We start from the raw sequence: 14355 nt of genomic DNA on the forward strand, positions 1-14355 counted from the left end.
AGATTACTTTAAGACTAACTCCGAAGAATTTCTCCGAGTGAAGTACCAGGAACAAGCATCTTTTTTTAGCAAAACTTCTGCAAAGTAGCTGAATTTTCCATTAAACAAACTGGCACTTTTAGCAGCAGCCACATTCCTTCCCCGATACAAGAGGAAGAATACCTTTCTGAAGAATCCCAACAAATGCCTTACAAAAACTACGCTCACAATCAGCTTCAGGATTTCTGTTTGCTGCTTTTGCATACAATCAGTAGAAAGCAAGCTGAGGATAGCTGGAAAAAAAAAATATTTTGAGGACTGAACAGGGAGCCAGTCCAATATAACTAACATATAGTTGTTTTGCCTTGCCATGTGGCCTTCATTTCCAAGGAAAGCTCATTGTATCATATAAGGCAACAGGAATACAAGTATTTTGGTAAGCGGCCTTGTTAGAAGGTCAGCAGTCCTTGTGCAAGTGACAATCACAAGACTTGGTTTTACCTCCATCGTTAGCGTGAGTTTTACTCATCCGCTACGACTGTGGAAGAATGGAAGGAACGCTTTAACTTTTTAGAACTTGCTACACGAAGCAGAGCATTCTAACGGCCGCAGTAAAACTGCATCAGGCTTCAGCACAACTGAATGAAACAGATCCCAAGCACTACCCTTTGCATGTAAAATGTTGCAAAAACCCTTGTTTTGGAGAGAAAGTTTAGGCTACAGAATTAAGCTGATAAATCCAGAAACAAGTGGTGAGTCTGGGAAAGTCTGAGTAAGTAGACCTCAACAGAATTTGCTTGGAAAAAAATATTTGACCACTTCCTCTGATTTGACATTTATTCAGCAGCATAGTGTATTTGTAAGAAAAAAGGAAAGAAAAAAAAGAAGCAACCTCCAGAACAAGTAAGTCGTATTTGTGAACTGATTACATCAATGATGATAAACTGAAACAGAAACCACTTTTGAAAAGAAAAAGATAATATTGTTCATAAATCTGTTTTAATGATACAAGAAACCTAACAACATATTATTCCTTTATGAATACTGCTCAGAACCCTATGCATGAACATCATGAATTAGCACATTACTTAGAAAAATAAACCATACTTCTAATTGGTATGTCGATCATTCAAGTATGCCACGTTAACCACTTCAGTAACTAATTCCCTCAAAACTTTGTCGAGATAAAATCGAAATTGCAGGCATATTTTGGTTTGAGTACATATTACCTCTCCACAGTCATTTTTAAAGTACAAAAAAAAAAAAAAGCTGAAATCCAAGAAATGCAAAGTGAAGACAACACTTATCAAACAAGTTCCCCAGGTACTTTAATTTTCCTCCCCTCCTGACACCGTTCTGTTTTGTTACATGTATCTAGTTTTGTGATTACCTCTGTCAAGCACAATGTCTGTACATGTTCTAACTCCTTATTTAACGATACACAAACAACTAGCTGACATGGGCTCTGTTTCTGCTAAACAGTGCATGTCCACAAGTCCTCTTATGGCAATTGCTTATGGCAATCTCCCAAGCAAAATGCCTTCAGTGAACATCATCTTCAGTCAGAAACGTGCATTAATTTACACACACAACATACCCCCAGAAACTCCACAGCCCTACTAGCAGATGATAAATTAAAAAAATTCTAGTTTCTTGGGTTTTTTTTTTAAATGTTAAAATGCATTTTCTTAGGACAAAAAAAGGGAGTACAAGTCTGACTACAGTGCTACGTCGCATAATTAACAGGAACTAAGTTACACAGCTTCAAGTGCCTAAGTAAAATACAACCTGTACTTTGCATTTCATGGTTGGTTTGCATTCATGTCACTGAGAAAGATAACATGCATTCATAACCCATTATCCCTACTTCACTTTTCTCTGCGAAATCATTCTCTAACCACAGGATGTGACTCCACATCAAGTTCATCAAACCTAAGTTTTGTGAAGGCTTTCACATGCCCCACCATTTCTAAAAAACACAGGGCGAGTCCTGTGTAGCCCCTAATGCATTTTGTAGAGGGCGCGTGACTGTAACTACTTGTCATTTCATGAGTTTGATGGCAACATGTGTGCAAATATGGAACCTGGAAAGAGCAAAAGAAGTCAAGCTGAGGAATGCCAGAGCAGGAAAGAGGACTGTGTCCTCATGTTCTTCACCCAACAACTCTTCTTGTTTCCAGTAGCAGCCTCCTTTCTGACAAACCACATGATGCTTGATAGGGAGGACACCTACTACTGCAAACCACTACGTTTTTACAGCTATGGGAAGGATAAAAGTGCTTCTGCCAGCTCACTTTTATTTCTAGATTCAACAAAATGTTCCAATACGCTTCTGCTCCTCACAGCAGTCATGTCCACGAGCCAGAGACCAGACTCTTCTCTCATTTTCTCCCTATAAAGCATTTTGTTGGTTTTTTTGGTTGTTTCATTTGTTGTTTTTTGTTTTTTTAAAAGCAGATCAGAGAATGAAGTTAAAAGACAAGCAGGAAAGCACACTTGCCTTCACTTCATTTTTGTTAGCGGACACGCCTGTTACTGTAAGGCACAGAAGACCACCACAGAACCTCAAGGAATGAAAACGAGATGAGAAGAGGCGGCTTGGGAAAGAGATGATCAGAGATGCTCCCTTTCCATTGCCTTGGGAACCCACTCAAGGTATGCAGAAAGGGAGAACACTCCTAGGCTTGCTGATCTCTTTCACAAGCCTCATGGTGGAAAAAGCTCTCCTTTTCTCACCAATACATCCCTGCTCAGCGCTTTCTAAGTTCCTCTGCCAGGGACAATTATTGTAATCATCAAAGCCAACATTTTGTTACAATCTCAAAAGTTAGTAATTGTTAAAATAAGACTTCATCATCTTCTACGCTCTGTATTAATCCTGTGAAGAGCCCAAAAGATTCCCATCTAGCAAGTAACTTGGATCTCTGCATTGCCTGGCTCTCTGTATTGCTTGGCTATATAAAGTGGAAAAACAAGTTAGTGAATCTTGGCAAAAATATTTCTATTTTTAGGATGTTGTAATTCCAGACTTTTGTGTTCAGTTTACAGCAAGTTTTATGGAAAATTCTACCTAAGCCTCAAATCTAACCTACCAGTTTTAAGGGTTGTCTTAACACTGCATTCTGGAAGAACAAGCAGATGCAGCGTATACTCAACTACATTACTTGCAAGATTGACCGCCATAACTCATTATTCTTTTTGCCTGAAAGGTGGATATTGCTTGAATTCCTCAGTTCTACTTCTTGAAGGAGGATCAGTTCAGTATTCATTTTCAAAGATGAAGCATGAATTATTAAACTTACAAAACGCATGTATGTATGACGCACGACACCCGAAAAGTAAGCCAGTATTACTCTGTAGTAAGAGGTAACTATTTTCTGTAGGATGACGTTAAACTTATTAACCCAACTGCAACTCCTGGCTTAATACTCCAAATCTTTGGCTCCCAGAAAACCCTGGTGATACAAATAGAGGCAAAGTAGCAATCAGATAGAACCAAGTCAAACAAAATGGCAGTTTGGGACTTGGTTCACTGAAGTTGATGCCAAAACATCACTGACTTCAATAACATCAGGATCAAACCTTGCCTGATCTGTCCCAATCCCGTCAAAGTAGTGATGGACCTACCACTGCAACCATACCAACATGATGAATGTCATTTCAGTGTAAGGTAACAGTATATACGAACCAATCTGACTCAAATACCAGACGCACACCTTATTGAAGTACTCTATGTCATGAGCAACACCTTAATGCACAACAAAATGGACACAGTAGCAGCAAGTATCTCAATTCAAAGACAAGGATTTAACTCAACCTGTTGTATTTGACACATGCATTACCATAGGTTTTTAAGGCACATTTTTTGCATTTTCCAATACTTCCACTGCTATTTAAAACATGATAGTTAGACAGGTATGTCTGCGTAACTTCTACCTTTCTAATCCATGCTTGGGGACCACTGTTGGTCAGCTCATCTGAGGACAGTATCTGTGCTCCAGTACTTCCTGTGAACTGGCCAGGTATGGAGTTTGATTGAGCCCAGGCGTCAATCTACAAAATAAAAATCAAATATAAGACCAAAATAAAAATTTTCACATTTTTCCTTTGCAATTCTCTGTTGCTTCTCAGTAACTTTCATAATGATTCCTCACTTATGTTTAGGGCTGTGTTCATTAACACTCATTTGTAAGCAGACACTCCAAAAATCCGAGCGTCTTTGTACGTTAACCCTAAAGCCTGAGTTCAAAGTCTAGCAAGTTCATGGTTTGCTTACCCTCAAAATCAGTGTTATGAAGTGCAAAATAAAGGCAGAATTTTTAAACATGTGCACATAAGCAGGGCTTCCAAAAACCTGTACTTAAATACTTAAGACAAATCAGCTGGTATGAAGGGTAAACATTTACTTTAAGTTCATCAAAATGCTTATGAAAAAGTGCAACATACCTGTTCCTGTGCACGATTTAACATGCACATGGCCTCTAAATCAAATGTGTTTTCATTAAGCCTTTTCTGAGCTATTGCTCGATCATTCATAGCTGTAGTTATGTCCACGCCCTAGGAAGAAAAATATTATTTTTAAAAACACATCAGACAACAGTAATATCCATTTCATCTGGAAAAAGCTGTTGTAGAATAAATGCTACAAATACTACAAAGTTGTTTTATACATTGAATAGTTGGTTTGGTATATAAATAGGCAACATGAAAAAAAATCCTGGGACTACTTGTTAAGTATATACAATATGGGCTTTCCTAAACAAATACAAAATCTGAAGTTAAAGTATAACACCCTGACAATTTATTATCACCTGTACATACAAAATATCAACAGAATTATTTTCAGATAACTGTTTTGGTCACAAAAAGTTCTGGTGTATAATACTTAAATAGAGAAGCATATTATTGTTCAATGGAATTTTATTAACCATCAGAATTAAATGTAATTTAGCTAAGAACTTTAAAAAACAAAACAAAACACCTTCCTGCAGAGCTGTTCACATGAGCACCCTACTATTAAGTCACACTAAAACTTCAAGTTATATGTTTAAAAAAATTACAGCAAGAATCACATGTATTCCATGAACTGGGCTTTAGTGTTTTAAACCCTAATCTTCAGCCTAAAACAGACTTGTATAAAAGTAAAACCAGACCAGTAGCTCATAAAATTGACTGGTTTGGACAGGATTATTTAGATCTGTGCTGCTGAACTAGAATAAAATTTAAAGAAAAATAAATTTGAAACTATCTCACACATGCTAATCAGAATCATTTGGGTAAAAATATGGAGCAAATGAAGAAGCTCAATGCAAACCTCTACTCTATGTGCAAAGCAAATTGAGGGAAATCCAAAACATTTGGGGATATAATGATATAACAAATTATGGCTAGTATACAGCTCTTTTGTAAAATTACTTGTGCCTTGTTCTTCAGATGATGTGCATTTTATGGATCATTCTATTTTGAAAGAAGAAAAAGAACAGTGCTCAGAGACAAGTGAAATTTCTTTGGAGATGAGCATGTGGAGACTGAAAGGGCTGGAACTGTTTGAAGCACAGAAGAAACTCAATAATCAAAACAGCAGGTGGCATATAGACATAAAGTCAGTCAATGATTTAATTTTTTTTTAATTTGTATTACAAAAGACTTGTATCTTTTGTTAGGCACTATCTCATGACCTTAGCCTCTCTCACATTACAACTAGAAAAAAGTTCCAGTAGAAGAAACTGAAACTAATTTAAAATTTTAACAGAAAAATACAGTTAATCCACAAAATCCCTGTCACAGGAACCACATCAAGAATTTAGTAAATATTGAAAAACAGTAAGAGACAGGCATGAATGTCTACAATTGCACAAAACAAAGTAATTATTTTTGTACTGTGGCTATTAAATCTTATTTTAAGATGGGGGATTTTTTTTTTTTATTACTTAGGACAAAAAGTATTTCCGTTGGGAAGATCACTACTGAAACATCTGGCACTGACCAAGACAGACTTAAAATCCTAGAAGCCCTATGTGTCTATGAAACTGACTTCAGTGTTTGTTTATTGTCCCAGCTGACACAGGTCATAAACAAGGCACAAGAAGAATTGAAAGATTTTCTCACAATCACCTAGCAAGAGTCACCTATGCAAAGAATGCCTGTTCGCAATATACATTTTCTTGTGTTAATAAGTTCCCCTTATAGAATTAAAATAAGTCTTTAATGTTTTGTTTGTGAAACTGGTTCAGGAGATAAATAAAAGTTATTCTACTCACCAAAAGCTTCAATCCAGCAATACACATAGGCATGCAAGTAGTCCACTGAAACCACATTGGGACCACTCACATACTTAAACATACATGTGTACTTTAGTGCTTTACCGGACTGGGGCCTATTAGTAGATACCCTGGTTAGTTAGAATTCCCATACACTTTCCCCACATGGCCAGTCACCATTTTGGAGACCATCATGGCTTTGTATTATGTCAAGACACTCGATGGCAGCTTTGGATCTTGAAAAAAAAAAATCTCTGCTTGAAGTATGAAAAGTTGTTATTATTTAGTCAAGTAAAACAGTTTCAAGTTCAGCATGCTATTCTCTGTACGAGTTCTGCCTTTCCAATCCTGAGTTTTAATAACATTTTCCCCACAGACACAAATCACAAATATTGAAGCAAGAAGGAAGAGGCTGACAACAGAAAGCAGGCATTTTTGACATACTTCATAGGTCCACTGATACGCCAAATGCATTTACTACATTTTTATATCACGACGGCTTCTCTGCATAATAGTCACCTGTGTATACTCCAAACTTACATACAACACTTCAACTCTATACTTTCAGACTTTCAAATATAGCTTATTTCTCACAGGTTTCTCTGGCTTCTGGAGACATGCTGATACTTCAGATTACTCAAGACTTTTTCCTCCATCTCCTACTACCACAAACAACTATATTAAGAGCATAATGTTTTATTAAAACAATTTGTAGTATATTAGCAGGGCCATTTCAGACTGCTTATTCCCATAACTAATTCTGTGACTTGAATAAAAACATAACAATAAAACCAATTATGTATTTTTTAATGTCAATATAGACTTGCATCAGAATTGTCACAATCAGATTTCAAAATCAGCAACAATGAATGGAGGTAAATTGTATGTCAAACTTCCTGAGGATCCAAGCACACTCCCCCACTACCCTACTCCAACAGCAAGAGAGCTTATCTGGCTTATTTTGCTCAAAGGAAGCCATTTCATCCACAAAGAGTCCTCATAAGCATTTAAAAAACTAAGCAGAGAAGCACTCTGTTACCTTTCAGACTCCCTGGAGAAACATACAGGGATTCTGCTACTACAAGAGTATACCTGTATTTCAAAATTAAGGATTGCCAAACCCAAGGGGACGGTATGCTCTGCTGTCAGCTAATGACCCTTGAAATCACCCTTAACACAAACCAAGTTAAGGTAAATGCAAATAAAAATATTTATTTACAAAATATAAAACCAGACAATATTGTTACAAGCATTTATAAAGATACACGTGACAGAACAGAAAGAAAGTTATGTTTAATATATTTACTCCAATGTCAATTTTTAAGGCCTCTTCTACATAATCAATACACAAACCATCAGTGCTTAGCTAACCCAGTTTGTCAAAGACACAAGCCTAGCGTGTTGGCAACCTGGATGCAGACATCTACAGAGCTCGCTCGAATTACGAGCGTATCATTAACCATTTGAAGGACAAGACTTTTTACCACCTGGTAAAAACACAGCCAAATGTTAGTATACAATGTTTCTATGCTCTGGACTTTTTACATATACACTAGTAACTGGGAATGACATCCTGCACAAACATTTCAGAATGTTTGTCTTATTAGTGGTTCATAACAAAGACCAAACAGCAGTTATCATCTACACTGAGGGAACAATGAATTGGGTGCCTGACCATCAAACTCTGAGGTATACTGTGAAAACGTTTGTCGAATGAGTTATATTCACTGTGCTTTTGGTGCTGTAAAAGACACAGAAGAAAATACTTTCTGTGCTTCAGGAACTGAATTGTACAATCTTAGAAAATTCTTGAAAAACAAAATGCACCAAGCAGAAAGATTGTTTCATCAGAAATTGATGCCAAGGCTTTTTTGTTTATTTGCTTTGAAAGGTATGAGAACAAGTCTTCAGACGGAGTGAGGTTAACATCAACTTGAAAAAAATTTACATCTGCCTTAAATATTTAATTTACTTAATTACAAAAACCCCACAAAATATCCTTTTGAAGACATTTCAAGGGGAAAAACATTTGCCTTTTTTTTTTTTTTTTTTTTAATTTATTACACACACAACTAGGTTTTCCTCTGGAAGGCCACATGGAAGACAACTATGTAAGAAAATGTGACTGTAAAGCTAAAATATTTGTAGATACATCCAGATGAAATGGCAGTTTTAGAAACTACTTTCAAATCTATTTTTAATGGATTACATTTCAGTGCAATGTTATTGCTTTAAGATTGGTAGGACAATTTTAATTATTATTACATTTGTAATTATGAAAGTCTCAACTTAGGCTATTAACCTCTGCAGAAAACTGGACCAAAAAACCTTGCTTTTCATCTTCAAGCAAAAGTTTAAATTCTATTGAGACAAAGAAGTCACCAGTTGACAAAAGCACACAGTAGGGGTACGGGTTGCTTTCATCATTACCCACGTGAGCACGGTGACCAAATCTGAAGACCGCAGCAGTTCAGACAATTAGCTTATCGAAGTGTTAGATACTACCTATGTAAGCGTTTTTTTTTCACAGGCTGCAATTTGGTACCAGACTGACCAGGTAACGCTTTTGGTTTTCTTATATGATATGCTTTCCTTGCCTTCCTTACCTCAATGGACGGTTTGGGGAAAACATCATCCTTGCTTTCTTCTTTGCCTTTTTCAACTGGAACCCATTCTCCGTAGACACTATCTGCTTCTTTTTTCCTATGCTGAGACCCAGATGAAACAGGAAATTCCTTTGACAGGCTGACCTGATTTTTTGGTTGTGGTGGTGGTGCTGGCTTTATGCTGGGAGTCTTAAAGAAACAGAATTAGAAAAAGTTAAAAACCTGAAAACACACAATACTCACAACATGTCTTTGAGAAATGATTTATTGCATGCACTTGGTATTAATTTTTCATAAAACGGTTATCCTTTTTACCACCATCAAACCGAAAGCCTTTATAACAAATCATTTTAGCACAACCCTAAAAACACACAAGTGAGCAACAACTTGCAGTATAGAAGATGAAACAGCTAGAAGTTAAAAATCGCTTAAATCAGCTTCAACAGCCAAAAATACGCAAAACCTCACTCTCACAATTAACCTCCCTGCATGTCCTCCACCCCATCATAAAGAGAACAATCTTAAATCTGCCACACATGCATTTCATAATGGAAAGCTCCAAAATAAAAATCCTGGGCAGCAAAAATCATTGGCTGTGATATCAACATGATGATAAAAAACTCCACATTACTATACATAAAGAAAGCCATTTTCAACATTTTCTTTTCTAGTTTTTGATTATTTTTTAATAGCAGCATGAATCTCAAAGTAAATTAAGTCTATGAGCTTGTATTCCTTGGAAAGTATTGCTAATATATTAAGAATCCGCAGAAATCTCTGACAGGTTCCTCATTTTAACAGGCGAACAAAGGCCAGACAGCTCACAACACTGGGTAAACTTGTACTATCAAAGGAACATGGATGGGAATGGTAGAAAGACCAGAATCCAGAAAGAATGGAAAGAATGATACTAAAAGGGTCAAAAATGTGGAAAACAGGCAGAGCAGCCCATAACCACTAAAGAACATTCCTCTCTGGAACCCGTACGGAATCCCAAGGTTTCTTGAGTTTCATCATACCATTTTCTAACGGTACAAGATAAAGTATAAATCTATTTCTGACTTGCATCTTATGTAAATATGTATTACTGCTTATTTCATGTATGCCAGAAGCTATATATATTTGTATATAGAAATATAAATGCTATTTATATTTTCGCTTAGCATATGAATACTTTTTATAGTACTTTATACCCTGCAAAATTAGAGCAGACTTTCACGGGCACAAAAAAAAAAACACAAAGATGCAACTGTTCAAAAAAAAAAAAAAATCTAGACAAATTCTAATCCATGCTTCAAAGCATAGGAATACCAGATGCATTTAACGAAACATTCCCTCATTTTATTCCCTCCAACATGCTCATACCCAGAAAGTGTCAACACAAGCTCTGACAGAGTCAAAAGCATTCCCCCAAGGAGGCAGTTTAAGGGGACATTTAGACCTCTTAGTAACAGGTAACATCAGTGATCCTCATTCTTAACACAGCGTTTACTTCTCTGTTGGCTAATCTCAAAATTAACAGAACTTTCTTCTCCTTTAGTGAACACTTGAGATCTACTGAAAAAGCAAACATACAAGATTTGGAGTCTGCACAAAGCTGATGGCATCATCTTATTTAGAACACCTAAAAATGCTTTTAGAATTTTGCTAGGGGCGTTTTGTTTGTCTTTTAAAGAAAAACAATGCTGTTTGAAAAACATTTCTCAATTCCAATGCTGTTTGTAAATTCAGACTGATATTTCTGCAATGAAAACGTGAAGTAAAACCAATCCTCTTTGTGTTACTTAAGCTTTAAAAGCTGCAAAGACATTAATGAAAAAAAACCAAGTTTCAATCCAATTATGGGAACTACCACAATTTCACAGACCGCAGGCAAGTTTCTTATTGTAGCAAGCGTACTTTTAACAACATCCCAGTGCAATTTCACCAAGTTATCAATCGCTGTTTAATTTCTATAAAATTACTTGCATTATTTAAAAATAACCACAATTTAAGACACTGAAAATTAAAGAAGTACTCACACTTAAATTGAAAAAAATAGGTTTGGGTTCACTGAGCTTAAAAGGATGATTATAGAAAGGACGTTCTTCCTCCTCTTCATCAGAAACATGAGGTTTGTTCACTATCACATCATCTGTGCTTTGAGCAATCTTCTTGCATTTCTGGGGGAAAAAAAAAAGGGGGGGGGGGACATGACAGCTCTGAACAAACCTGGACTTTCAACCGAAACATATAAAAAGAACATTTTTACAAAAAAGTGTTTTTCTTTTCTAAAGCAGGAGGTGTAACCTGAGAAAATCTTCTAGCAATGTCATCAGTATATGCACTTTTGACATTTTACACACATTATTACACCTACCTAGGTTTGCTAGGCACTCATGCAGCAAGTAATTTCACAGACATAAGATTTCAGCAGCATACTGTCAAACTTGCTACACATTGCTAGTTGCAGAATGTGTGTCTAAGGCTGCAAACATTCCAGAGTAGGAACCCACTGGTTGTTTGGCATCCCACATAACTAGCATATTGCAATCCGATAGAAACTTCAGTATAGCTCACAAAACTACTACACAGGAAAAGCTAAGAATTAATAGTTACTAATTCTAAGTTCCACTGGTACTGCAGGGACCTAGTCAGAAGCCATGGCTCCAAAAGATCTCAGATTTCTTCTGAAATACTTTGCCATTGGCCAGGTACACAAGACATCCCCATTTTATATTCAACAGAAGTTGAATATAAAAGCAGTATCATGCTTCTATTATGTCCCCATTCATGAAAAGTATACTCAGAAGACTTAGAAGACATCTGAGGACAATATTTGAGGAAATAATACTGGGAAAGTGAAGCCATCATCTGTTTTGATTCTAGTTCAAGTTCATACCATTGTAAGTCACCTCTGTTTGATGACCTGATTGTTGGCATGTAAGGAGCAAACAGGCAGCTCCATCACTAAGAATCAAGACACATTGATGGCATTGTTCTCATCAGTCTTTATAAAAAAAGATTCCTGCACTCTCGTGTGCTAAGGCGCCTCCAAACAATGACTGAAGCACATTCTTTAGGCAACAGGAAAAGCCTGCGCTATTTGGAAAGCTCATCAACAAAATGTATTATGTAGAGTCATTAGTTGGCTCTCAACTAAGTGGAAGCAGTTTGTCCAGTTTTCAGGTTACATTGCAGAGAGGAAAGACAACACAGCTAGCTTTGCAAGAAGCTGAACAGCTCTGGAAGGGTTCTCCACTTGGGCACACTACCATATGACGACAGCCCAGACTGCTTCTGTGGCTAATTCTGATCCAACAGAACAGGAACATCATCCAACAGATTCCCACAACTGGAAAGGGCAAGGAAGGGGCCGGTTTTGGGCTTCCAGATTAGCACTAGCTACACTAGATCTTCGTCAGGTTACATGAAGAACCACATTAAGATGTCTGCACAGTCTATCTGCACAGTCTCAGCTTTTTTACTAATAAGTACTTCTGCTTCCACTGGCCCACACACAACTAAGAAATTACTTTTCAGCAATTAGACATTGCTTAATTTCAGATGTTATTTCCATAAACAGGTATTTCAGACCTGTCACACTGATGATGCAATTAAAAAAAAAAATAACAAACCATCAAACAAAAAAACACCACTTTTTTTTTTTCCATTCCAAATATTCTCTAGTTTCTGGGGAAGAAAAACGTAGGGGCAAATTAGCAAATCAAACAAGGTAACATTACTACAGTAAAAGGACAAGTAGCAATTTCTTCCCCCACAATCAGAACAAAAACATCCCATTTGTAGACTTGAACTGCAACAGGATAGAATTGCAATAGTTCTCGAAAAATATCTTAGAGTACCTATTAAAATATATAGAACTATGTTAAGTGGGCACTAGATTTTTAACCCAGAGTTAACATTTAATGATGCAAAATTCACTAACAAAAGTAAGAATGTAAATAACTAACAACACCAGAACCAAAAACCAGAAGTGAAAGCTTTGGTTTTTATTAACAGGACTGCAAGGAGAACTACCAATTTCTACAAAATTAAAATAAAAACAAACAAACAAACAAAAAAGGGCAAAAGAATTGGATTTCATGCATTTCCATGGAATTAAAAAGCCTGTTTTCATGACTTTAAAAAAACTGTGTAGAGAATAAGGGCTCAAACCACAAGCCATCTCACAATGCGAACCAAGCACACAGAATGACAGCTTGCCTAGAAGTTACAGAAAACCAGTTTGCTTATTTTCGGGTTTGATACTGTTGTTCTCGCTTACCTCAGTGAGCTCCTTTAGTGTATCTCTTGATGACTTCTGATTGGCTTTGTCGTCTTTCTTTTGAGATAACAAAGGCATCAGGCTTGGTGGTAAGGGAACACCAGACTTAGCGCACATGGCAGCTGCATTAGCTTTGGCTATTTCAAGTAGCTGGGCCTTGTCTAAAAAAAATTTTTTTTTAAGAAAAATCATTATTTTTACAGATTCTTGTTTTAATAATAAACAAGCATTTCTGGCAGACTAAAAGTACAAAGGGAAAACACAAGATTTTACCCACCCTGTGCATTTTTATGTTCTGTGAAAATAACTAAAATTGTACTTAGCTGCTCTGGACTTTCTAAAATTTTGTCTACTCAACAGACAAGTGAAATTGCAAATTTAACACAAAGCACGGGAGTCCAAATTATAGCACTCAAAATCCTCTAAATCCCAGAAGTTCTGATGCCTATTTTGCTTCACTGACTCATTCTAGTTTTGGAAATACTGGGTCATTTCTAGACAGCAGAACTTCCAAAGTCTACTTCCTAGCAACCTCTGAAAAGGATTCAAAGGTCTTGAGGACATCCCCTCAAGTCCCCCAGTACATAGCCTGAAAGCTAGTTACAACAGAATAAGCACTGAATAAAATGGGTACTTGTGTAAAATACAATTACACACAAAACTATTAATAAAACAGTATTTTGCTTTATCAAGGAAAAAAGCACATGCAGCCCTGTCAAAGAAATAGGGAATGAAGTACATCTTATTTGATCTGCCAGTTTGCAAATAAACGAGTTACCACTATCCCTGCAAGCATACAGCTTTGCAAAAATCCTAAAAGGACAACATTGCTTTGCTTCTTAAACAATGAAAGTATATAGATACAGACGTGCTGCATAATCAAAGCATGAAGGCAGAGTCAAGGATGCTCATTAATTCTCGTGTTCTGTACAAAAATACTTCTCTGGCAGAGGGGCTTCCATGGTAACTTTGAGACAGGACTAAAAGGATCAGAACCTGAGGTCCACAAAAGGAGGCTTCCTCACACACTGTAAAAGAGCTTGTCTCTCAAAATTAAAACCTTCTTTCTCCTTACATAACTTACTACCTAAGGAAGCTACAAGGCCTCTCTTCCTCCAGTCACAGAGAAAAGATGTAGTTCATTAGCATTTTTTCTTTTATTTTCCAATCAGCTGGGTCTGGGAATATTTTCAGAAAGGATTCTCCCTTCCCATTAAGTTCTTACCGTGGGAAATCGGCAAGA

At 36.6% G+C, this 14355-nt stretch overlaps 1 protein-coding gene across 6 annotated transcripts in view; it reads right to left on the reverse strand.

Moving 5' to 3' along the window:
* Nucleotides 1-14355, reverse strand: part of SON (SON DNA and RNA binding protein) — a 39791-nt gene that overhangs the window by 9583 nt on the left and 15853 nt on the right. For 5 of the 6 annotated variants that reach the window (XR_014227395.1, XM_082303843.1, XM_082303844.1 and 2 more), the window contains exons 4-8: nt 13113-13273; nt 10867-11007; nt 8846-9034; nt 4426-4536; nt 3916-4032 (exon numbers count right to left, since the gene is read on the reverse strand). Coding sequence is in view for 5 of the 6 variants with exons in the window: in XM_082303843.1 (XP_082159969.1) it covers nt 3916-4032; nt 4426-4536; nt 8846-9034; nt 10867-11007; nt 13113-13273 (719 nt within the window). In the remaining variant the exon portion in view is untranslated. Of the gene's footprint in view, nt 1-3915; nt 4033-4425; nt 4537-6304; nt 6476-8845; nt 9035-10866; nt 11008-13112; nt 13274-14355 lie in introns of those variants that run through there. The other variant, XM_082303847.1, reaches the window with a different exon arrangement.

The sequence above is a fragment of the Platalea leucorodia genome, assembly GCF_965183815.1.
Source record: "Platalea leucorodia genome assembly, chromosome: 2".
Lineage (NCBI taxonomy): Eukaryota > Metazoa > Chordata > Aves > Pelecaniformes > Threskiornithidae > Platalea > Platalea leucorodia.